Source organism: Lissotriton helveticus, chromosome 10 (assembly GCF_964261635.1).
Source record: "Lissotriton helveticus chromosome 10, aLisHel1.1, whole genome shotgun sequence".
In the NCBI taxonomy this organism is placed as follows: domain Eukaryota; kingdom Metazoa; phylum Chordata; class Amphibia; order Caudata; family Salamandridae; genus Lissotriton; species Lissotriton helveticus.
The window spans coordinates 979,374,579-979,397,937 of record NC_136071.1 but is presented as its reverse complement, the minus strand read 5'-3'; the positions used below and the strand labels follow the sequence as shown (position 1 = coordinate 979,397,937).

Sequence of the window (23,359 nt, the reverse complement as noted above, 5' to 3'; positions counted from 1 at the left end):
GCAGGGTATGCCCAGACGTGGGTCCCTTGCTCACTTTGCCAATGGATTCAGGATAGCCTGGCTGATGAGGGTTATGAAGCCGAAACCGGTCCCATCCCCTTTGGTTTTGCATATTCTTTAAGGCTCTGGGTGAAAGGTGGTATGGTGTGCAGGATGCCCTTAAGGGATGCGAGTGTACAGTCTGAGAGGCCACGGATTAGGGAATTACCACCATTGAGATTGCAAAAGTATGATGTGTCCACAGCAGTTCTGAGGTCACTTTGCTCAAGAAACAATTTCACATTCTTTATAAGAGAGAACTGGTACTAGGCCATCTTTGTTTTTTGTCAATGTGTTGCTTGAGGTTGGTGTCCAGGTCAACTCCAAATGTCTTGGCATGTAGTGAGAGTTGGGGTTTGACGCCATCGAGGTCTATGCCACTAAGCCAAGTTTGCACTGTTTCATGTTTGTTGTTCTTGACAATTAACAGGAATTCTGCCTTGGTTGGGTTGAACTTCAAGGTAGGCAGTGGACATCCAGGTCTGGATGATATGCAGGCTGTGTTTGAGGTGTTGGAAGCCTGAAGTAGGGAAGAATGTCATGTAGAATTGTGTAACATCTGCATATTGATGAATCTTGATGCTGTTATCTGCAAGTAGAGCACCAAGCAGCTCCATGGAGAAGTTGAAGATGACAGGGTACAGTTTGGAATCATTGGGACCTCCACAGGTGATAGCGATCTTTAGGGAGCAGGAGGTGCCAATGTAAAGAAACTAGTGTCAGTTGAAAGGACCTTGCTGATGCATCCAATTTGAGTCTCTAGGGTGCATATGGGCCTACGATAGTCAGATGTGTTTGAAGTTGCTGGGAATTCCAGCAATATCAGTCTACATCATAAATGTCAGGCCACTTTACCAGCACTGAAATGGTTATTTCCCATCATCACACATGCACATACTGCAAATCTACCTTTTCCCTGCCCTGGTAATAACATCCACACCGAAGTGCCCCACACTATAACATGGTGAGCCCCAAAGGACCTTTCCGTAATGCAAAAGGGGACTGTTGTCCATAATTAATACCCTTTAAAAGTCTGGAATCCTGTATTAGCTTGAAGACAAACAGATTACACTTTCTTTCTCCATGCCCTCCTCTTTCTCTTCCATCTTTCAGTACAATCTCTCATTGCAATTAGTATACTTAATCATAAAAAGCTCCTCATATATTCATGCCATCATCATCATATTCTTCAAATATTGTTTATTATAATGGGCAAAATCAAACAACCTTTAAAAATATAACCTGTACTCCATGATGACCAGACAGCCTAAAAACAAGAAATAAAAAATCTGAATTGCAAAATTAACAGGCATCGGCAAAGCCAAAAGGTATGTGTTTAGTGTGCTAAGGCATATTGTGTAAGCACATTAAAGCTAGGCAAGAAAAAAAAGGCTGACTGTTTTGAAGATTCCATTGCCTTCAGTACAGCCCAGTTTTTGTATTAATTTAAAATAAAGGTCTGATGGCATGGGGCCCTCCATTAGAATCTTCCTTTAGTTTGTATGGCAGAGAAAGGAGCGACTAAATTAAAGGCATTCTTGCCACCAGGCCATCTTTTGACATACAAATTCAATTGATCCTTCAGTACAGGCTACAGCCCACCTTTTGTTTATAGGCAATGGAAAAAACTTGTTTTAGTGATACTTATGAGAAGCAGTACGGAGCAAAGGGCCAGCAGAGGGAACAAAGACAGCTGTGGTATTTGCTTGATTGGTATTGTATTTGGTCATAAAACCTAATGCTTTCACCAGCCTTCATGTTTCCTGTACAATGTGATGTTTTGAATGAAGAGACAATACATAGGTCTTAGTACTGCTTGATATGTACTCAAGGTGGCCGGAGGTTATGTACACTAATGGGAATGAGACAAAGCATGTAATAGCGTTTTTTAAAGAGTTCATTGCACGGTAAGGAGTTCCTGGGTCATTACTGGTGGACAATGGAGTTCTGTTATCTCTAAGGAAATGGATATGTTCCTAAAGAAGTATGGAATTTAACATAAGAAAATTGCACTCTACCATCCAGAGGCTAATGGACTGGTAAAGTGATTTAATCGTGTTCTAAAGGAAACCATGCAACTGGCTAATGGCATCAAAAACAAAAGAAGCTAATGGCTAGGCTCAACAGGCACTCTCTACCACATTGGTTATTAGAGAGGTTAGAGGTATTCATTATTCAAAGTCTATATATCTTCTGGTGCTTCAAGAGGAGAAGAAGCCATCCATTCCTTCTCAGATCGACAAAGTCCCGTAGATCAGAATCACAATGTCTCCAAGCACACAGAAATCCCAAACTGAGGTAGTGGTTTCAGAAATCTTTTTTATTCAATCATCTCAGATATGCCGATTTGTAGTTGTCATTGCTTCGTTATAGAAAAATGCGGAGTTATGGTATTTGCGGACTTAAAAATGCGTTGTGATGGTATGCGGAGTCATATCATGCGGAATAAAGTCATATATTCTTCGCCAACATGTTTTGTCTTATGCTGTTTCAATCACAGCAGACCTCATCAGGGCAAAGCATTCAGTCATGATATGACCAAGCAATAATAGAATCCAGGTTATGAACATCTGGTGTGATAATATGTATTCTTACGTTTTTTTATCCTCATCATTAATCCGGGATTGTAGAGATAATTTATTAAAGAGATTGTCCGTGGATGTCATCCATTTGAGTGAGTCTGCAGAGTACGCGAGACCAGCATGGTGTTGAGTGGTGTCTTGCGTACTCTGCAGAGTAAAATCCCGAATTAACTATAAGGATAAAATAACTTAAGAATACATATTATCATGCCAGCAGTTCGTAACCTGGATTTTATTATTGCTTGGTCAGATCATGACTGAATGCTTTGCCCTGATAAAGTCTGCTGTGGTTGAAACAGCATAAGAAGGAACATGTCTTGACGAAGGGGCATGTCTAAGATGATTGAATAAAAAAGACTTCTAAAACCACAACCTCAGTTTGGGATTTCTGTGTGCTTGGAGACATTGTGAAACTGGCTAATGGCAGTAGAGTGGGATGGAAAGAGGACGTGTGCAAGAAAGTGGAGATATATTCTTTGACTCCTCACTCAGTTACAAGATAAACTCCCTATGGGTTATTTATGGGGAGAAGCCCGAACAGTGTTGTGTCTCCAGCTTGGGTAAATGCAAAATGTTTAGAGAGTGGAGAGGGCAACGAAAGTTGGAGAGGAAAATAATTGCAATCCCTGGAGAGAAGGAAAGAATGGTTTGATGCCAGAAAGAAAGTGAAGTTCACCAAAGTAAGGGTTAGTGATTGGATGGGAACCAGGGAATAATCAAGGTTAGAATCAAGGGTAATAGTCAAGGTTGGGAAATTCTTCAGTCCCATTCATTTTAAAGACTTTATCCGGTTTACAGAGTAGAAAACCATAAAAGATTACAGATCTCATAAAAAAAATAGGGCGAATCCATATCCTCAGCATATTACACAACAATCCCATTGTATACATAATAAAAAATATATAAACACCATATATAAAAATTATTAAAAAACACACTATAATTACAGAGTGTATGGGCCATCCAGTTAATAAAATGAGATACCAGTGTTACAGATGAGTAAATTAACTGGTTAAATAGGCCATATGGCCTCAACACTATGTTACAGAAAGAACAGCCATCAGTTAAGAATTAATTTTCCATACATTTTCTATATTTCAGTGAACATTTCAAAAATCCAACCACAAATGGGATGCATTCAGGCTTTAACATTTGTAGAAAATAAAGGGCTGGGCGCACTTTAGAGATTGAGAAAGTGATTTTAAAAAGAACCTCTGGGGAGCATCATAGAAACTACAGAAGAACATGAAGTGCAGCAGGTCCTGTGGAGACACTCGCATCCACAGGTGCTAGCACTTGTCCTCTATAGCACCCCAGAGGAACAACAAGTAAAAAATGGAAATAATCCATTCTAAACCTGGTCAATAAAAACCGCTTGTGTTTCGACAGGGGCAATAAAAGGTAGGGCTCAGTATCTGAAGTAGTTTTAAGCAGTCCCATTCAAGTGGTGAATTGTTTAGGAGCACTGTGAAAACATCAGACTCGAAAATTTGGAATCTGATCTGCGTTGTTGTAGTGTAAGGTGTTAAAAAGGATGAGGGGATCAGCATAAGCAAGAGTGATGGTGAGACTTGTGAACTAAGACGGAAGACTCAGAGAGTGCTTAAGACACCAAAATATTTGGAGATGTATAGTAGGATGTAACAAGTTGTAGTTTTCTTTATTTAGTATTCTATATTTACATTGTCATAACCATATTAATACGATTTGTGTGAGTTTATGGTTGGTATTGTTTAAAGTGTTTTCTCTGTTTTGTTTGTTTTATATTCTTTGTAATAGGAGGGTGGTGTGTGGTATTTGCTTAAATTGAATTATATTAAGTCATAGAACCTAATGCTGTGACCAACCTTCATGTTCCATGTAGAATGTGATGTTTTGAATGAAGAGACAGTTCGAGCAGTTTGAAGGCATGGCTGGGATGGTTTCCTGAAGGTCTTAATAAGCAAACATCTAGGAAACTATCATGACTTCAGGAGTATTCGTCATAAAGAGAAACTATCATTTCTAAAACGGCACTAGATACAAGAGGGTGGCAGAGTATGGAAAGAGGGGTGGCTGGAGCGAGATACAAGAGGGTAATTGGAATGAAGTGTGAACAGAAGGAGAGCGGGGGCAAGAGGGGACATAGAAGATGATGATGGGCATTGAGGAGCAGACCAGGGAAAGTAGGAGGGGTTGGAGGGAGAAGAGTGAGAAGACATAGAGTGAGACTCAAAGGAGAAAGCCAGCAGGAATAGAAAGAGAGGGCTACCATTGTAAAGTAGTCATTGATGCAATTCAAAAGAAAGCAGTAGAGAGGAGGCAAAAGGAGATTTCCAGATAGGCATTAGGTGAGAAAGAAATACTCCACAGGGCTGAATCAAGACGTGACTGACAGAGCCTCAGGGCAATGACTGAAAGAGGCTGTTCAAAGAAAGCCAGCTGTTTGCCACTTTATATAATAATTGAGTAGGATGCCACAGGTTGTATTATCTGTGCATGCTATAATGGTATTAGGGAGGCATATGGGGAAAGTGATTGCCTCATTTGCTTGGGGTCAGGCTCCACTGATATTGTGCACATTGAGTTCATGTTGTAGCAATGGCTGTACAAACATCTGCAAGCCATTCTGCAATACAGAATTCCCAGTGCAGCTCAAAACTGGGAGCAAACTCTGCTCCAACCTCAAATTTGCTGATACGACCTCAATGTTTGTTTCCAAGCTTCCTTGAGTGCATCAAGAAAGCATGTCTAAACGTGTTTTAGACACCACTTGGAAAGCTTGGTTTTAAATCTATTTTGCTGCATTCATCCATTTGTAAAATACAAAAACTTTGAAAATTGCCAGATGAACATGTTTCTTTTTGTATTCTTTTAAGGCCACTTTTTCAAGGAAATTCAGACATTGATCAACTTGGAAAGATTTTTGAGTAAGTATGGGTAGTTTAGCAATGATTTAAAATGTGTCTTTGTATGTACTGTGGGCTTCCAAAACACATTTATTTGAAGTTTCTTGTGGTTACATAGGCCCCGGGCACAGAACACTACCATTTTACATGTTCACGTTTAAAGTTGACATCTTTTTTAGAGGTGATTTTTAACACAGATTTGATTGTGCACCCTTATGGGATAATACTGTCAGGAATGGATTTGCTTACACTTACACTTCTTCGTAGGCATTACCAAGCCCTTGAACATTTTGTACCAATACTAAGTTCCCTGTGCAAAATGTGTTTTTTTTTTGTCTGTTCGGCAACAACTCTGCAAGGGTGGAATAAACAATCAGTGTACAAACACCTCAGACAACTCAGAAAGAATAAACAATAAAAGCCAGACTAGAACTCCGGCATAGAGAGTATGGGTAAAGTTTATTATAAAAATTCTCCCAGTCCTTTGTATTGGGAGATTAACATTTTGCTGGCCCTGTTGAGGTCGCTCCGTGCCAGAATTCCAGCCTAGCTGAATCCTGTTACCATCCTGAGAAGGACAGCAGCCTGCTCTACACCAAGACGGGGCTCCAAGATGACAAATACCCTCAGGTAAATAGGGAGTTAGACTACTCTGGTGTATTCTGGCAGATCAGCACACCCTATGCATGTCAGAATAGGAAGCGCTAGGTAGGAGTATAGATTCAATTATAGTATTCATATAATCAATGTAACAGAACAATTGTTAAACTGTTTATTTTCTTTACTGTTCTCGTAATGCAGATTACTCTATTTTGTTTCTTCAAATATTGTAACACACATACTTTACACAAGAATCTTATTGCTTCAAAAAAATTTGAAATGCCGATTTGAGTATTTCTTCTGTCTCCCTTTGGGCATGCCTGAGTTACTAACGAAAGTGTTAGATCGGTTTCCACGATTTCCTTGGGAAGTCAGGGTTTTCACGTTCTGAGATTGCAGACACCATCCAGAACCTTGTTAAGGTTTAGACTTTAGAGGATGAGATGGCGCTCTGTGAGGCAGCCAGGATTTAGGTTGACATATTCTAAAGGTATGCAAAAACTGAGGGCCTGATTTAGATCTCGGCGAATGAGTTACTCTGTCACAATGGTGATGAATATCCTATCCACTGAAATATAAATCCCATAGGATATAATGGGATTTATATTTCAGCGGGCAGGATATCCGTCACCATTGTGACAGAGTAACCCATCCACCGAGATCAAAATCAGGCCATTAGTACTGCATAGTTTTGACACTTATATTGCACAAACACACATCTTACTGAAATAGTAAGAACCGTACGACAGGAGTGATCTACAAAGAATATGCTCCATGCAATTAATGGCATGAAAGGTCATGGCATGAATCTGAATTGAAACGTTGTGAAGGATAATAGTGAAGGAATTGGAAGGTATGCAAATGAATGGTAAAACTGAGGAGGGAGGCTAAGAGAGAGCAAGAAAATTAAAGAGTCATGCTTAGGGTAAGTAAAGTTTATTAAAATGACTATACAAGAAAATCAAGACCTATCACTGAGCATATTTTCCCAAGAAGTTTTGCTTTCTCTTCCAGAATGCTATGTTGATGTCATTTGTGATGTTGTCTTTTTTTTAAATAATAAAGCAGTTGCAATACGCAAGTAACAATGGTGCCATCTGGTAAGTCCCATAGCTATACATCCACTACTTCTTTGCTTAAAAAAGATCTTTGTAAATTCCTGACAATGCCATCCCTTGCCAGCTCTGAGTCCTCTCACTTTGGGTACATTTTCACCATTTCCCTGGCCTTGCCCCCGCACGCTTCTTGGTCTGTGTTGTCCTCTGCTCCTTTCCATGGGCTCTATATCTTTTTGAACTTATGGGGACACCCTCTCGCTTGGTAAATAACCTCCTCTGCTCTCAAACATCAGGCCATTATTGAGGCCCATTCGAACACAGTGGGTATCTGTACCCCTCCCCAGTGTTGAACTATATATTTTCTTGCCACCATTATTGGCACCTGTCAAAAGATCAGTGTGTAACTGCCCAATGTCTGCTCCCCGCAGATGCCCACAGTCACGAGTTGTGGAGTGTGGGTTAGGGAGCAGTTCATAACAGAGGAGGCTTTGCCTCTCACCCTCTCCCAGTAACCTAATATTCTTGGACACTCCCTCGAGGTGTGCATCATGGTCCCCTTTGTGTCCATGCCCCCTGAGGCAGCGGTCACTAACTGTCATTCCCATCTTGAAGAAGCGAGTTCTCGTGTAGTATGCAACAGGGGAAGATTTTCAGCTGTCTCAGCCGAAATCCCACCCCGGATAGCTACCTCTTGGGGGTACCTACAGGCCTCCACCCAGGTGTCGTCTTCCATTCTGCCCAAATTTTTCTCCTATTTACTTCATGGGGCGTCCAAGGGCGGTAAGCTGTTCGTGCAAAGATGCATAGATGTGCAAGACTTTGTGCTCATGTAATAGGCCCCAGTACACAACACTCCAGAGATGTTTCTTTCTGCACATCACAGAGAAGGTGCCTGTAGACCAGTAGGATATGTCTTACCTACTGATATCGAAGATTATAATTCCTCTTCAGATCAGTTTGAGCCTGGAGTTCCGGGAACTGAATAACCTTGCCGTCTTTCCAGATGTCACTCACTATCGAGATGCCCAGCAAGACCAGCTGTCTGTGGCCCTTTACGTGCTTCATTCATGTGAGCAGTGCGGACTCCAAGAGGGGAGTCTCAAGTGTCGCCCATGCCTTCTATCCCAATGCTCTTATCGCTTTTTGCCTTGGCATTACCACCACTTCGATTGGTTCTGGCAGAAGATTCCTCTTATCTGCCCCATAGACCCAATGGGTATATCCCTCAAGATCCATTGCTCTCCTATTGGCGTACATCATCAGTTTATGCTGAGTCATACATGCAATGTCATTGAGTACCTGCAGCTGGGCCACCCAATAATACAGTTTCAGATTCAGGAGGGCCACTCCCGTCCCCCACCCATTGCCCCCCTGTTTGGCCAGCTTCCACGCCAAGGTAGAAAGGGCAATCCTCTACGGGCCCTGATCCCATATCAGCAATTTGGTTGCCATGTCTATGTCCCTGTAGAACATATTCAAGACTGTGTACAGGGTATTCTGCAGTATGTAGAAACATTTAGGGAAATAAATCATTTTGTATAGGGCCACGCGGACTTGCTCAGAGATGGCGAGTTTCCTCCAATGGGTCACCGCCTTATATACTCTTCCAAGATACATTTCAAGTTTTCCAGAAAAACATTTTGAGTCACGTTTTTGACATAAATGCCTAGGTACCTAAAGCCACTTTGTTCCCACCTCAGAGGGCTCCCATCCACTAGGCGGGGTACATTCTGCCAGAGGGAATACAATGGATGTATTCTATTTGATACGGATCCCAGCATTTACAGCAAACACCTTGAGGATGCAGAGAACAAATGAGATTGAGCCCTTTGGGTCGGCCGGGTACAGCAGGACATTGTCTGTGTAAAGCGAGATTGCAAGTTCCCAGTCAGGTTTCCATTTCAAACCCCTAATCAAGGTATCTCCTCAGATCCAGGTCTCTACTGGCTCTACTGGCTCTATTGTGATTGCGAACAAAAGCAGTGATAGAGGGCTCCTCTGCCTAGTGCCTCTTCCAAGCCTGGATTCCCTCAATCGTGCCCCATTAACCTGCACCCTGGCTAGAGGTTCTCAGTACAGCAGCCCGACCCATTTAAAAAACAATGGTCCCAAGCCCATATTCCACAGGACTGCTTTCAAATAGTCACTCCACTGAATTTACTGCCTTTTCCCCGTCCAGTGATACAATAACCAAGGTTCCCCTAGCTGGTCCTTGTGAGCCAGACATCCAAACAGGTGTTGCAGGTTGTGTCTAGTCACTCTATATGGCATGAAGATTGATTGATACTTGCCTCCACCCCCAACAGGGCAACGGGAAGATCCTTGATAAAACCAGCCAAGCCAATCTGGTTGTCTCTCAGTTATGAGCTGTAAACGCTGCCCAGGTGGTCTACGAATTGCCTGTGTAATGTCTCCCGGGGTTTCAGCCAAGGACCCCCCAAGGGCGGTCACCCTGTATATCCATCTCTGACCAGGCCAGCAGTTTCCCTACCTTGTTTCTCAGTTCATACATCCTACCCTATTTGTCTCTATAGAGCATCCTCAACTCCTACTGGGCAAGGACCCTGTATTCCTTCCTAAATACCTCCAATCCCTGCATCCTTTCTCTAGTGGGGTGAGTCAGATATTAGGCCTCGACCCGTAACAACTTATTTTCCACTTCCCTGCATGCTTTCTCTCTCTCCCACCTTTTCCTGATCATGTGGGCTATCAGGTCCCCTCCCCCCTCTGTACCATCTTGTAGCCCTTCCAGACAGTTGTGTTGGAGCTCACCGTCCTGACATTTTCCTCAAATAGTGCCCAGTGGTTTGCATTATCATGCCATGCTTTGTCCTGTCTATCAAGTCCCAGTGTTTCAGTCTCCACCCCCTGCCCGATTGGTGTAAGCTTGTCTGGGGTGTCATCACTACAGGGAATGGTCTGATATCCCCCCAGGTAGGTATTCTGTGCCCACAAAACCTCGCATCTGATGGTGCGTTAGCAACAGATAGTCCAACCTGGACATCGACTGCATGGAATTTGAGGTATAGGACTACTGTCTCGTCTAGGGGGTTTCTGTCGGTGACAGGTTGATTAGGCTGGTTGCATCCAAGAAGTCTCCCAGGTGTTTATCAACCCTTTGGGGGATCCCGGAACGGGTCAGTCGGTCAAGTTCTCCTTGATGCGTTAAACTGTGATCCCCCCACCAGTAACAGGGCCTCAGGGGAATTTGTTATCTAGTTGCAGAGCTTCACTAATCCCTTCCTCTATAGGCAAGCAGGGAAGTACCAGGAGGCTGTCCTCAAACCTATGCCATTCTAGCTGCCAGTTGCCACCATGCAGCAGCCCTGTGATTCCATCCAGGTGCTGTTAATCTGCAGAGGCAATGTTTTCCGCACCAGAATACCCTCCCCCATTGATCCCCTACAGAAGCTTGCATGGGCCAAAAGCGTGTATCGCTCTTGGGTGAGAAAGTCAGAGTTGTTACCAGCAGATGCTTCCGCTGCAGCAGAATTGTGTTGGGGCCCTGCCTGGCCAAGTATTTGGTAATTATTCCCTGTTACAGCTTGGTCTCCATGCCGTTAATATTCCAAGACAATATTTGTAGGATAAGCTCCCCCTCCCCACTCATAGTGTGTCAGGTAATTTGGCATTCCCAGCCTTCGGGTACTGTCTTGTACTTTGTACTCACTAGATGTGGTGATGGATACATTTGACTTAGTGCTGCAATCTCCACCCCAAACTCCCCTTTCAACTCCCCCCCTCCTTACTTCCTCATGCTGCCGGCTTAGGACTGCCTGCTTTCCCAACTGCTGAGGTGTCTGTTTACCCTTCACTTCAAACATATGACTCGTGAAACAATAACAACACTAATAGGGAGTCAGGTCGTGCCTCAGGTGGGCCTGCAGGACTGTTTGTATGTCTCCGAACCTAGGACCATGGAGCCTCACCCCGTGTCTGTTTCTGCTGGTCCATTGACCAGGTTCTGTCCTGTGCTCCATGTTAGGCTATCTTGTCAGCTGTCATCAGACTAACCACATGAGGTGAAGATGCCCCTTCTGAAAGCACCTCCCTGGCATGCTGATCCATCCTCTGTATCCTCCGATTTCACTACCAGAGACTCCCAACTGTTGGCCACCACCAGGGTCTGTCTTTCCTGTAGGTCCACCGCCACTTTGGCCCTCTCTGAGTCAGTCTAGTCCTTTGTGGGGTCTGACGAGGATCGCTTAAGCAGTCAACGGTGCTGACGAGGTTCCTATCAGCCCCTGTCTCGCGCCCTTGTCCCACTGTCTGGCATCATGGTCCCACCAGCTTCCAGCCAGGCCCATGCGTCTGCCACCGTCGTAAAGAAGTGAGAAGCTCCCTGGTCTATGATCCTGAGTTTCGCTAGGAAGAAGAGCGTGTATTTAAGATTCAGTTGTCTCAGGTGATTGTGGCAACGAAGAAGGATTTCTTTTGTTTCTGTCCGCTGTGGTCTATTCGGAATAGATGTTCACACTTCTTCCCTCGAGTGTCCATGAATGGTGGGTTTTTGCTGCTTTTATGATGCGGTCACTGTCTGCAAAGTCAGTAGCCAAGCCACAATCGCCCTCAGTTGTGTCCCGAGCGCTGGTCTATGGCTGGGGACTCTGTTTGCCCATCCATCAAGCATTTGGATGTTTTCCCTTCCAACACCATGAGGACCGCCACTTTTCAAGAAACCGCTCCATACTGGGACCATCCGCTTACTACCGGACCCTCACCAAGTGTGCGTTGTTGCGGTAGAAGAACCCCTCAGCATCGCCCAGTTTCCTCTCCAGGTTGGCCAGGACCTTTTCTAACACCCTGACACCAGCTCCCTCCAGGAATACTGTTGGTCCCATTTGGGTAAGCATGGATACTGTCTCTGCCACCCTGGCCACCAACGTGCTATGAGCAGCTCTCGAGTCCCACATCCGGAACTACCGTATCGATCATGTGCTCTAGAGCTGTTTTGGTTTCTCGTTTGGCCGCCAAGATAATCACAGTGTGGGCTCTAGGTCTATGTCCAGACCTTTCCTCATGGGGCTTGTCTCTACGCCTCCATACAGCCCAGGATTCTCTGGCCAAAATGATTAGATGGCTTTTGTCCTCACCATCTCAGTGCTTACCCGTCCCCGGGCCAACAGCTGCAGTGCCTCCCCTGTGTCAGCCAACCAGGATACTCCTGGTGCTCAGTACGGCAGTCTAGGGGTTGTTGGGGCCACCAGCCCCTTGTGCTTCCGCCGATCCTCCTCTCGGCCCCAGTCATATACCACAGTTGCATACCATGGCACGAGCACCCCTCACCCTCTCTTTTCTGGGTCCTCACTTGTGAGTGATAATGGTCCCGGGTTCGCCCAGAGATTCTCACCGACCAGTGCTTTAAGATATATTGGGGAGAGCCTGGCACCCCGGCACTCTTAACCCCCTACTTTCCTCCATTTCAGGTGCCTTGTGAGTGCATCATATGGCCAGGTCAGGGCACTCTGGTGGTCTGGGGGGAGGGGTCATATTAATTGGGGACCCATACACTAGCCAGGCTTTCTCTGTGTTCTTGGGCCACACGCTGTACCTCCAGGCTCTCTGAGGTCTGTGGGGGCTGTTCAGTGTGCCCTTGGTCAGGGCACTGATGCCACAGTGTTGTTGACAATGCCAAGGTATCTTGAGGCAGCGGCTCCTATGTCCTGCTTGTTCCCCCGGGCATTCACTGTTCGGGCGAACCCCTCTGGACCTCCACGGTGGCTGAACTCTCCTGTGCTGGCCCGAGCTGCTGACTGTTAGCCTAGTGCTACAGCCGCACTTGGCGGCACCAGCACTCTAGCCCCCCAGAAGCCTCTACATCCAGCTGTCCACCAGGGGGTGCTCCTGGGTTTCCACAGCAGCTGAGCCCTTGTGTGGACACGGTTGTAAAGGAAGGCTGTCTCCACAGGCCAGTGGGCACTAGAGCTTCTTTCCTACATTACCTCCGCAATGCGCTTCCAAGTCACTCCCCTGTGATATTGTCCTTGATGTCATGAGGAGTGAAATGAGGGGAGTTAAGGGGCCCACGCCACATTTATGGACAAAGTTTGGAAACTAGAGGGCCTCATCTGTTCCCTAATGTCCCTTAAACTGAGGCATTTTCATAAAGTATTTAAAGTTTTTCTTCTAACGCACCATGACCCATTTCACAACCCAAAAATGCAGCATGGTTTTATTTGGCCCTGCAGTATAGGTGGTGAAGTGCGCGTCTGTTTCAATTAACAGCGCTGCATTGCGAAGTTTGCAGTGCATTCAAACTGAAAACAAGGTGTGATTCCTAGTGCCCACTCAGCCCCCCTACTACTAGTACTTCACCTCATCATTCTTTCCTTCTGTCCCAGCCTACCAAAAAATGTAAATTCCACCTCGGCATGTGCCACAGGTTTCTTCCCAAGTGACTTATATTTCATGGCTTCTATGATGGATTTTGCGCCTGTTACAATTATTTCCTGTTGTCATTCATCAACCAATGTGACTAAGCAAAAGAGAAGGGTATGATTAGTGACACCCGACCATTCTATAGCTTAACCTCTACCTAGCTTAATCCCTCTAATTTACATTCCCGTAGAGTAACTTTCACTACTGCCAAGTGAAGGGAAAAAAGCAGAGTTGAGTTGAAAATCCCCAAGAAGTAGAGCTTACGAAAGAGAACTCTCCATCAGGCTCTCATCAAGTTTGAGTTTTGTTGGTGCAGCCTGTTTTGGTAGTTTGGTCTGTTTGTTTTTCCTCCACCCCCTAATATATATAAAAAAAATTATATATAAAGGGAAAAGATGGGGAAAAAAAACAATACTCACTGAGTACTTCAACACTATGGTTTAAAGAGTATAAAGGGCATAATGTTTTATAGGGGTCACCTTTGTCTTATTTTGTGTAGTTTTGGGTTTATACGCTTTTTCTTATTAGGGGTTTGTTTTGTGTGGGTGCAAGAGTAGCCCTGAATTGGCGACAATGATCGCCAAAAGGAAGTATGGGGGGTTCCTCAGGGGGTGGTTGAGGGGGAGAATGGGGGGGTAACTATAATGAAAATTAGTCCTGATACTATCAAAAGTAACGCCAGTTTGGGTATGGAGCTTGCTTGTTTGAGACTTTTAAAAGATGGCCAGTATCAATAGAATAAAGTTAATAAGCTGGAACGTGGATAATCTGAGGGATAAGAGGAAATTCCTGAGAGTGAGCGAATTCCTTGATAGTTGCAAGGCCCACATTTGTTTCCTAGAGGAAACACACTTAGAGGCTCATGAGTTTAGGTCGGGGTTTGGGAAGCTCAGATGTGTTCAGGAGGGTCTCTACTCGGAACAAAGTGGTAGCTCCAGGGGTGTTGCAATTATAATTAGAAACAATACAGGTATAAAGGTTGAAAAGTTTGATACTGATCAATCCGGGGGAGATGGCTATTGGCTACGCTTTCTATATGCGGTTTTCCCCTGGTATGCGCAGTTTATTACGGGCCAAACCAAGACAACCCAGGGGCTTTGCTAAAGTTAAAGGCAGGCCTCCTGGCCTCATCTGCTCCTAATATTTTTTTTGGGGGGGGACTTTAATTTGGTATTTGATGAGTTTTTAGATCGTACTTCCATGGCCAAATATATTGTCCCTCGCAGGTCTTATGCTGAGCTGATATCTATTATTAAGGAATTCAACCTTTTAGATGTATGGAGAGTGAAAAATGGCTCCAAAAGGGATTTTTCTTTTTACAGCAAAAAGTACAGACACCATTCCAGAATTGATTTTGTTTTGTTAGATCAGTCCATTTTTTCAGATGTTGACTCAGTCTCCTACATCCCTGCTATTCTCTACGATCATTCGGCTGCGGTATTGGTGGCCAATCTAAAACAGAATAAATGCCAGAGGAGGTGGACTCTGGATAGATCTCTACTATTAATGGAGGGGGTAAAGGCAGAAGTAGCAGTACAAGCAAAGGAAATAATATTTTAGGTTTCATCTGGGCACTACTAATGAGCAGACAATTTGGGAGGCTTTCAAGGCTTTTTTAAGAGGCCTGTTGACCTCGCTGATGATCTATCAAAATAAATCCATGAGACGGTTAGAGGAAGTCCGGCTTTGTAAAATCAAAGAGAAAGAGCAGGAACTGCAGCAGGCCTCAGCCGTCACTCAGGATTTAGTGCCCCAGTTTACAAATTGAGCTCGAAGGCCTCCGGGCAGAATTTCAGGCTAACCTGGATAAGATCTTGAAATCCAGGTGGGATGCCAGTAAATTACAAAATGTATCATATGGGGAAAGATGTGGCTCTCTTGGCTTGGAATGCCAGGGCAGATAGGGTAAGGAACCAGATAAACTGTCTATTGCAAAGTAGCACAGGGACTACCCTATATGAGGATGAGGAGATCCGAGAGGAAACTAGAGCTTTTTTCCAGGGCCTGTATAAGGAAGACCTCAATTTTAGATCTCGGGATACAAAAGAGTGGTTAAATCATATAGACCTTCCTCAGCTGTCGCAAAAGGACAGGGCTTTTTTAGACTCTAATATAACAGATGGTGAAATAGAATCCCAGTTGAAGAAAATGGCCCGAGGCAAGGCAGAAGGTCCGGATGGCCTTCCCATTGAGGTATATCTGGCCTTATCTGAAATAGTAGTGCCTATTTTAAGAAATCTTTTCAACAAAATATATATGCCCGGTGAGTCTATTCCAATGTCTTGGTCTGAAGCTACTGTAACTCTGATTCCGAAGGCCAATAAAGATCCGTTACAAATTGAGTCTTATAGACCTATTTCCCTTTTGAACACCGACTACAAAATCTTTGTGGGGGTGTTAGCTACTACGACCGCGAACATTATTAAAACCCTAATACACCAAGATCAAAGGGGTTTTATCTCTGGTCTACAGCTGAACGAACTGACCTTTCAGGCCATTGGCGCCATCTATGTGGTGGTGGATAAACAACTTCCCTTAACTTTAGTTGCCATCGATGCTGCCAAGGCTTTCAACCAGGTGAGCTGGTTATATCTTTGGGAGGCTCTTTACAGCTTTGGGTTCCCAAGCAACTTTGTTTCAGCTGTCAGATCTCTCTATTCTGCTCCCCGAGCAAAAATTCTAGTTAATGGGGCTCTTTCAGACTGGGTTATTATTTCCCTGGGCACTAAGCAGGGGTCTCCTCTGTCACCCCTTTTGTTCAATTTATATATAGAACCTTTCGTGTCCCGGCTTAGGGCAGACTCTTTGATTAGACCTTTTCATAATCTTGGACCTGGTGCTAAAATTTGCTTTATATGCAGATGATCTGCTCATGTACACAACTAACCCCACACAGGCCATTCCATGATTAGTAGAGCAGGCAGAACTATTTGGGGAGATGTCAGCCTACAGGATAAACAGGGACAAGACCGAGATTATGGAGTGGAATCAAGACAACACCACACAGGGGGCTAAGTCTCGAATGAGATATCTCGGTATTCAATTAGCCCAGAAAATAGAAGACATTCCCAAGATCAATTGGAGTAGGGTTTCCAAAGATGTCTGTACCTTGCTTCTTCGCTGGTCAAGCCTGCCTCTGAACATATTTGGGAGAGTCAACCTTATAAAAATGATCATTTTGCCCAAGATAACCTTCCTATTCAACTCAATCCCATTATCTTTTAGTGTTCCAGACATTTCAAAAATGCAGGGGAAAATTGGCTCTTTCATTTGGAATACTAAATCCCCCCGAATTGCATGGAAAAAGCTATGGCGAAACCTAAATAGGGGGGGTCTGGCTCTACCTGATCTACTTAATTACTGTCACTCTTTCCACTTTAAGAACTTTAGAAGATTGGCCAGTAAGTGTGATTCGTCCTCATTGGGCTTGTTGTTTCAGGCATTACTTCATGATGTCCCTCAAGGGCAGGAGTTTTTTCTTTTTAAATTTGGGGACCCCAAGTTTTTCAAAAAGGTTAGGCTCAAGGTACTGGGGGCCGCTTTAAAAAATTTGATTTTTCACAGAAAGAGTTTTAAAATCTCGTACTATACATGCCAGGCTCCCATCTGGGACTCCCCGGGGATCCCTGCTTGCCTCAAAGACCATCTTTCTCAAGCATTAAAGTCGGAAGGGGTTAAGCTCTGGGGGGATCTCCAGAGGGACTCACAGTTGTTGAGCTGGGAATCTCTTTCTGATATGAAAGGCGGCACGCTCACCAGATTTAAATATTATCAACTGTCGGGGTGGTGGGCAACTCAGTTCTGGGATGTAGAAGATGTGAGCGTACGTTTCAACTCGGTTTCCAGAAGGGGAGGTTGGAGGTGGGAAATCTCTTTCTGGTACTTGGCCCTACTGGAAGACGAGCAAGTGGTGGCATCTGAAACCCAGAATCTCTGGGGTAACGTCTTCGGCCCGATATGTTCAACTCGGTTGACATCTGGAGGGATTCTTTCACTATGTTGTGGGCAGTAGTAAAACCTGCTGCCCTTAAGAGAAATCAACTCTATACGGCATATAGGGTTTACTGAACCCCGGAAAATTAGCTAAGGCGTTAGGGACAGATTATCATTGCCCTAGATGTAAGCACCTGGCGGCAGATGACTTCCATATGTTTGTAAATTGCCCGAAGATCACTAGTTACTGGCTAGAGGTGAAAAATGTCCTTGAAGATGTTCTCATCCAACAGGTGGAGGTTAACCCTAGAACGATTTTTTTTGGCCTGACGACTGATTATTGCTTGCAAGATCTAGCATCGAAATTTATTTTCTATGTTGTGATTTTGGTGAGGAGAGAGATCTGTAGGGCCTGGAAATCCGTTACTCCTCCAACATTTGCCGATTGCCTGTCACATATCATTTGTACTAGCGAATCTGATGTTGCCTGTGATCATACGAGCCTAGATAAGATATGGTCGGCCCTAGTGGCTTGGCGTAATATGTAACAAGTAAAGACGGTCCTATGAATTTGCCCGGGCTCTGTTGGTCCTTTCTTTCCTAAGTAACTCATGCTTTGTGGGGTGAACAGTAATGGATTAAGGAAACAGGTTAGGCTTGTTGGTACCTCACCTACCTATCATCATTGGCTTAATGTCAGGGCAGGAACGAGCAAGCCGGATGAGAAGAGTTTGAGGAATCCCTTCAAGAATGCAAAATACGGTAAAAAAAAATATATTTTTAAAAAATGATTGTCAGAGATTTTTAATGATATATTGTAACGATAGACACTGTGGCAGGTTTTTGGTGGACTTCCCTGATTAGCACATATAAATACCCATGGGCACCACTCATGTATGTTTGGTGGTTTCCCAAAACTTTGTCTGCAACCAACAGCAATAACAGTTTGTTTCATTAAAAAGGTTCAGCAAATATTTAGTCTGATTCAAAAAGCCATTTCAGCTGTAAACGGTACTCTTGGAAATGGATGTTTATTATGTATTCACAAAGGGATACCTAGAAAGATAGAAATCTGTTCACTCCTTTGGAGTTGCACACCACAACTGCCTACAGCTACATTCCATGCAAGATGTGGGTAGACTGGTCAATTTATGAATACACACAAACACCTTTGTTTTTGGGCAATCACAAACTGCTCTCCGACCCTTGCCCACCCTAGAAACAGTCTGTGATTTTCATCTGCAAAAGCCTGGAGTCCGATTTGAATACTGGCAGACTTTGATCAGATGTTGGGAAAGGCAAAACACAACCAAAAAGGCGTGTAGCTGCACATCGGCGCTGCCTCTCCACAATGTGGAGTTGTGCTGTGCATATGCCAATGTTCGCTATTCTAGGTGCATGCCTTGAAACCTACAACTGGCGCAGTTTTCCAAATGGCCTCTACCCAGGGTGTGTGAATTGAAAAAAGCATAGCATTGCATTTAAAATGAGTCCTAAATCTTCACACCTACTATGACAGCTCTTTTATGAATCGGGTCCACTGCATGTCACAATGCATAAAAATGTATGGTGTAGGAACACCATACATTTTTTAACAAAACTTTCCCATATGACTTTAGCCCTTGGGTGCAGTTCAGGGCATTGCGTATACTTTTTTTTTTCTCATGCGAACTGTTTTTTCTCAATTTGACCTTTCCTCCTACTATTATATTTTTCTTTTCGCTCTCTATCTCCTTTGTTACTTTTTCATAATTCTCTATCCTGACGCTTACCTTCCCTTTCACATACTTACTTGTAAAGGGAGGGAGGGCTAGGGGTAGGGAGGAAGAAGAAAGTGATAGAGGTGTTTTTTCTCCTTAGTGAAGTAGTATGGATACAGTGAATCTATAGCAAGCAAGGAAAATGTAGTGCTGTCCAGGCGCATTTCTGATTTTTTTCTGAATTCTACAAAGCTGTAAATTTACATCCAATTACAGATTTCTGCCTTTTAATGTGGATTAGGCCCAATATTTATATAAGAATACAAATGTTTGATTAATCGTATCTGTAATAGTACAGTTCAAATGTCTTAGGAACCTGGGATTTTTTTACATAGTTTTAAGCATGTTGTCAAAGATGTTTAGATTTCAAATGTGTTCATTGTTTTTGGTGTAGAATACTTGGGACGGCAGAAGAGGAAGACTGGCCAAGAGAAGTAGCTCTTCCAAGGAATGCCTTTGTAGCCAGGCCTCCACAAAGCATGGAAAAATGTGTTCCAGATATTGATGAACTTGGCAAAGATTTACTTCTAGTAAGTGTACATCAATTGTTATCAATTTCAGATATGCATGTACTTATAATGGTATCAAGTGAACACATTTTTTTAAAATTGGCTAACAGTGAACATTTTAACTGAAAATTTGAATACAGATGTTGACTAAATACCACCGACAAGTTAACCCGACCTCTGTAGAGGCTTTTGATTTTGGGTGGAGACTTGATGTTTACAAAACTTCTACTGACACCTTATACAATCCTACAGTCCTTGCAGCCCGCCCTGGGGGATGCTAACCCGCACAATGTACAGCCTTGCCAGCATGGGCTTCGCTGCAGTGTGAAGCCCTGTGACAAACACCCCGCGGGCAGCCAACACTCCACTGAAGTTTTTATGGTCCCACAATATGACTCATGTGGCACCTGCAATATGAAAAAAAATAGGTTTTTGTCCTCTGGATCCCCCACCCATTAGTAGGGATGTCCCTTACTTGCTCCCTTATGTTGTTTTATTACTTGTTCAGGAAAGGTGACCACAGCCCATGTCATGTCATCATACCAAAATGGGCGCCATGAAAAAAAGCCTTCTCGCCCAATCAGAGGGCCTTATTTTTAAAATGTACAGTATTGTGGAACTCCCGCTGTAAATCTGCACAAACATCTGACAAAACTGCCAAAGCCAGACCGAGATGTGTGTGGGAAACTAGCAATGCTTGGTCAGATGAAGATGTGCTTACGAGGATCCCCTGGGGTCGCATTCGTTCTAGCGGCCCAGCATAGACATCGGGACAGCGTGAAGATGTGCGGGGCGGAGCTGACCAAGGAGCGAGGTGGCATCGGCTGTAGCCTCGCTGCAAGACCGCGGCTTGGTGGGCCTCGTGTAGAGGCTCCAGAACCAAAGGATCTGCACCTGCGACACCGGAAGACGCTCCCGGACTTCAAAGCACAGCCGGAGCCCTGAGGGGCTCGCTGAGGCCCGGGAAAAGTATGGTGGCTTAAGGGAAGCTTAGAAAAGTGACGCAGGGGGAAATCAGGAGAGCCCTGAATATATACATGCAAGGAATGGAACTGATGAGAGGAGGGTGACTAAGAGACCATACTGATCATATCCTTTCACTCCTCTCACCATACCCTGAGGACCCGAGAGGCACGGGAGGACGTCCTCCCCCACCACACAGGGACATCAACGAAACACCTGGATGAGTGGACATTTTTAGACTGGACTGCCGAATTGACAGCGCATTACAGAGCGTGCTGTGAGACCCAGGGCTGCCAGCTGAATGAACCAATGGCACAGTAGTCACTAAAGCTGGTCATCTCACCTCTGGTAGGCAGCAGGCTGCCCTCCCCACCCCCCTTCAAACGACTCGTGAAGGCACCACAGAATGATTCCAAAGGGGCACCGGACAGCCCTCCAAAAGAAAAAGGACAAGTGCACACAACGAGAGTGGAGACCCACACAGGGGAAGGAATTACTTTGCACTCCCCCCAACAAGATGCAAAGTACGAAAAAGGACAACTCCCCGACCCTGCAAGATATCATGGCCACTATACAGAATGTGCAAACTTACCTGGAAAACATGATTGATACGGTCACTACGGAGGTGACCTTGATACAAACTGATTTGTGAAATATGGGGCCACAGGTCAAAGAAAACGAAGACTCTGTCGCTGCGCTCCATACTGAGACTAAAGCTCTCCGAATTCACGTAGGGGAATTGAAAGAACTGACACAAGTGTTGGAAAATAGAATGGAAGATGCTGAGGGCCTTTCTAGGCGAAACAACATCCACATTCTTGGTGTCCCAGAGAGAGCAGAGGGGCCCGACAGTCAACCTGTTCATGGAGATGTTGGTGGATCAGGTCTTTCACTTCCAATTCCTAAAAAGACATGTGCCGGATGTAGTCCTCCTATAAGAAACGCGTATCCGGAGAACACAATATGGCGCACTCAACCGATGGGGCTTAAACTTAATTGCGCACTCAGGATACACTAGGGGCTCCAGGGGAGTCAGTATATTAATATGCACTTCTTTTCCCCTTCAAGAGTCCAAGGGTTACACATGACCCACAAAGAAGACTGGTGGTGGTCTCTGGTGGGTGGGAGGGTCAAACCTTCTATATAATCTCAATGTACATTCCCCCAGACAGCAATCCCTGGTCTTGCTGGAACTAGGGGCTCTTCTCCTGAATCTCCTGGAGGGGTTCATGGTAATTGGGAGTGACTGCAATGCTTCCCTGTCCCTGACGCTTGACCGTATATCACTGCAGTCACAAGAGCAGGCGGGCACAGCATTAAGTGACTACGTGTCTGTCATGTGCTTACAAGACATCTGGAGGAGTCTCAACCCCAACTCACAACAATATATATATCTCTCGGGGGCTCATGGTAGCATGTCGCGCATTGATTCTTTTTTGATGTTGGCCCAACAGGCACCCCATTTCCGAGAAGCTTATAACTTGGCCCGTAGAATTTCAAACCACTCTCCAATCTGTGTGCATTACTAATCTGCAGAACCCAGGCAGATGTGATTGGGCAGGATCAACCCCTGGTATTTTCAAATCCCCACTATCCGGTCTAAGATACAAGAAGCAACGGGTTAATATATTGCTCAAAATATTGGCACAGTAAATTTAGCTTGCATACTCTGGGAGGCATACAAAGTAATGATTAGGGGTCAGGGCATCTCTTTAACAGCGGGTGAAAAAAAGCACAGACATGTACAATTGGATGTGATAGAACAGGACATCAAAGCTCTGGAAGTTCTCCTGATTACTAATACTGAGGCAGGGGTGACATTCTGTCTGGCGCTAAAAAAGGCTGAGTTCAAGGCGATAGCCGAAGAGGCGGCAAAAGCCAGACATTTGGTGATGCAACACAATCTCTATGAGGTGGGAGATATAGCAGGCAAGCTGCTGGCGTGGCTAGATAAACAATCAGAGGGCTCTAGATGGGTGCAGGAAGTGAGGAATGGTGATGGAATCACTGTCCGGGGAGGGAGTCAAATTGCTGAAGCGTTTGCGGACTATTATGAGCACCTCTATGCTTCAGATTCCAGCACCACAATTATTGAATCGCGGGAGCTACTGGCTATGCTCACATTGCCGTGCCTTGAGTCAGAAGAAAGGGACCTCTTGGAACAGGTCTTGGCAGAGTCTGGGATAACCAAGGCTATCAGAGATCTCAGATCCGGCAAAGCCGGCAGTCCCAATTGTCTGCCAATTGAACTACACAAAATAACATCTACCAAAGTGCTACCCCTGCTACATAATATGTTTAATGAAAGCTATAATAATAGGATACTGCTTAGAGATCAGTGAATAGCTAGCATTGCAGGGAATCCAAAGTCGGGTAAGCCCCCTAATGAGTGCAGCTTGTACAGGCCGATTTCCCTTTTGAACCTGGAGCCAAAAATCCTGGCTAAGCTTTTGGTTAATTGCCTGCTCCCTGCTCCCGGTGATACACTCGCTGGTTCACCCTGACCAGTCGGGCTTCATGCTGAAACGCCACACAGCTCTTAATCTTAGATGACTGCTCGGAGTAATAGGTAGAGCCACGACCATTGATGAAGATGCGCTAGTGGTGTCACTAGACGCACGCATGACGTTCGACACAGTGGAATGGACA

At 44.6% G+C, this 23,359-nt stretch overlaps 1 protein-coding gene across 3 annotated transcripts in view; it reads left to right on the top strand.

Moving 5' to 3' along the window:
- The window catches only part of CDK6 (cyclin dependent kinase 6), a 598,055-nt gene that overhangs the window by 500,693 nt on the left and 74,003 nt on the right, over nt 1–23,359 (top strand). For 2 of the 3 annotated variants that reach the window (XM_078664405.1, XM_078664406.1), the window contains exons 6-7: nt 5,480–5,530; nt 19,633–19,768. In XM_078664405.1, coding sequence (XP_078520531.1) covers nt 5,480–5,530; nt 19,633–19,768 — 187 coding nt within the window. The remainder of the gene's footprint in view (nt 1–5,479; nt 5,531–19,632; nt 19,769–23,359) is intronic. The other variant, XM_078664407.1, reaches the window with a different exon arrangement.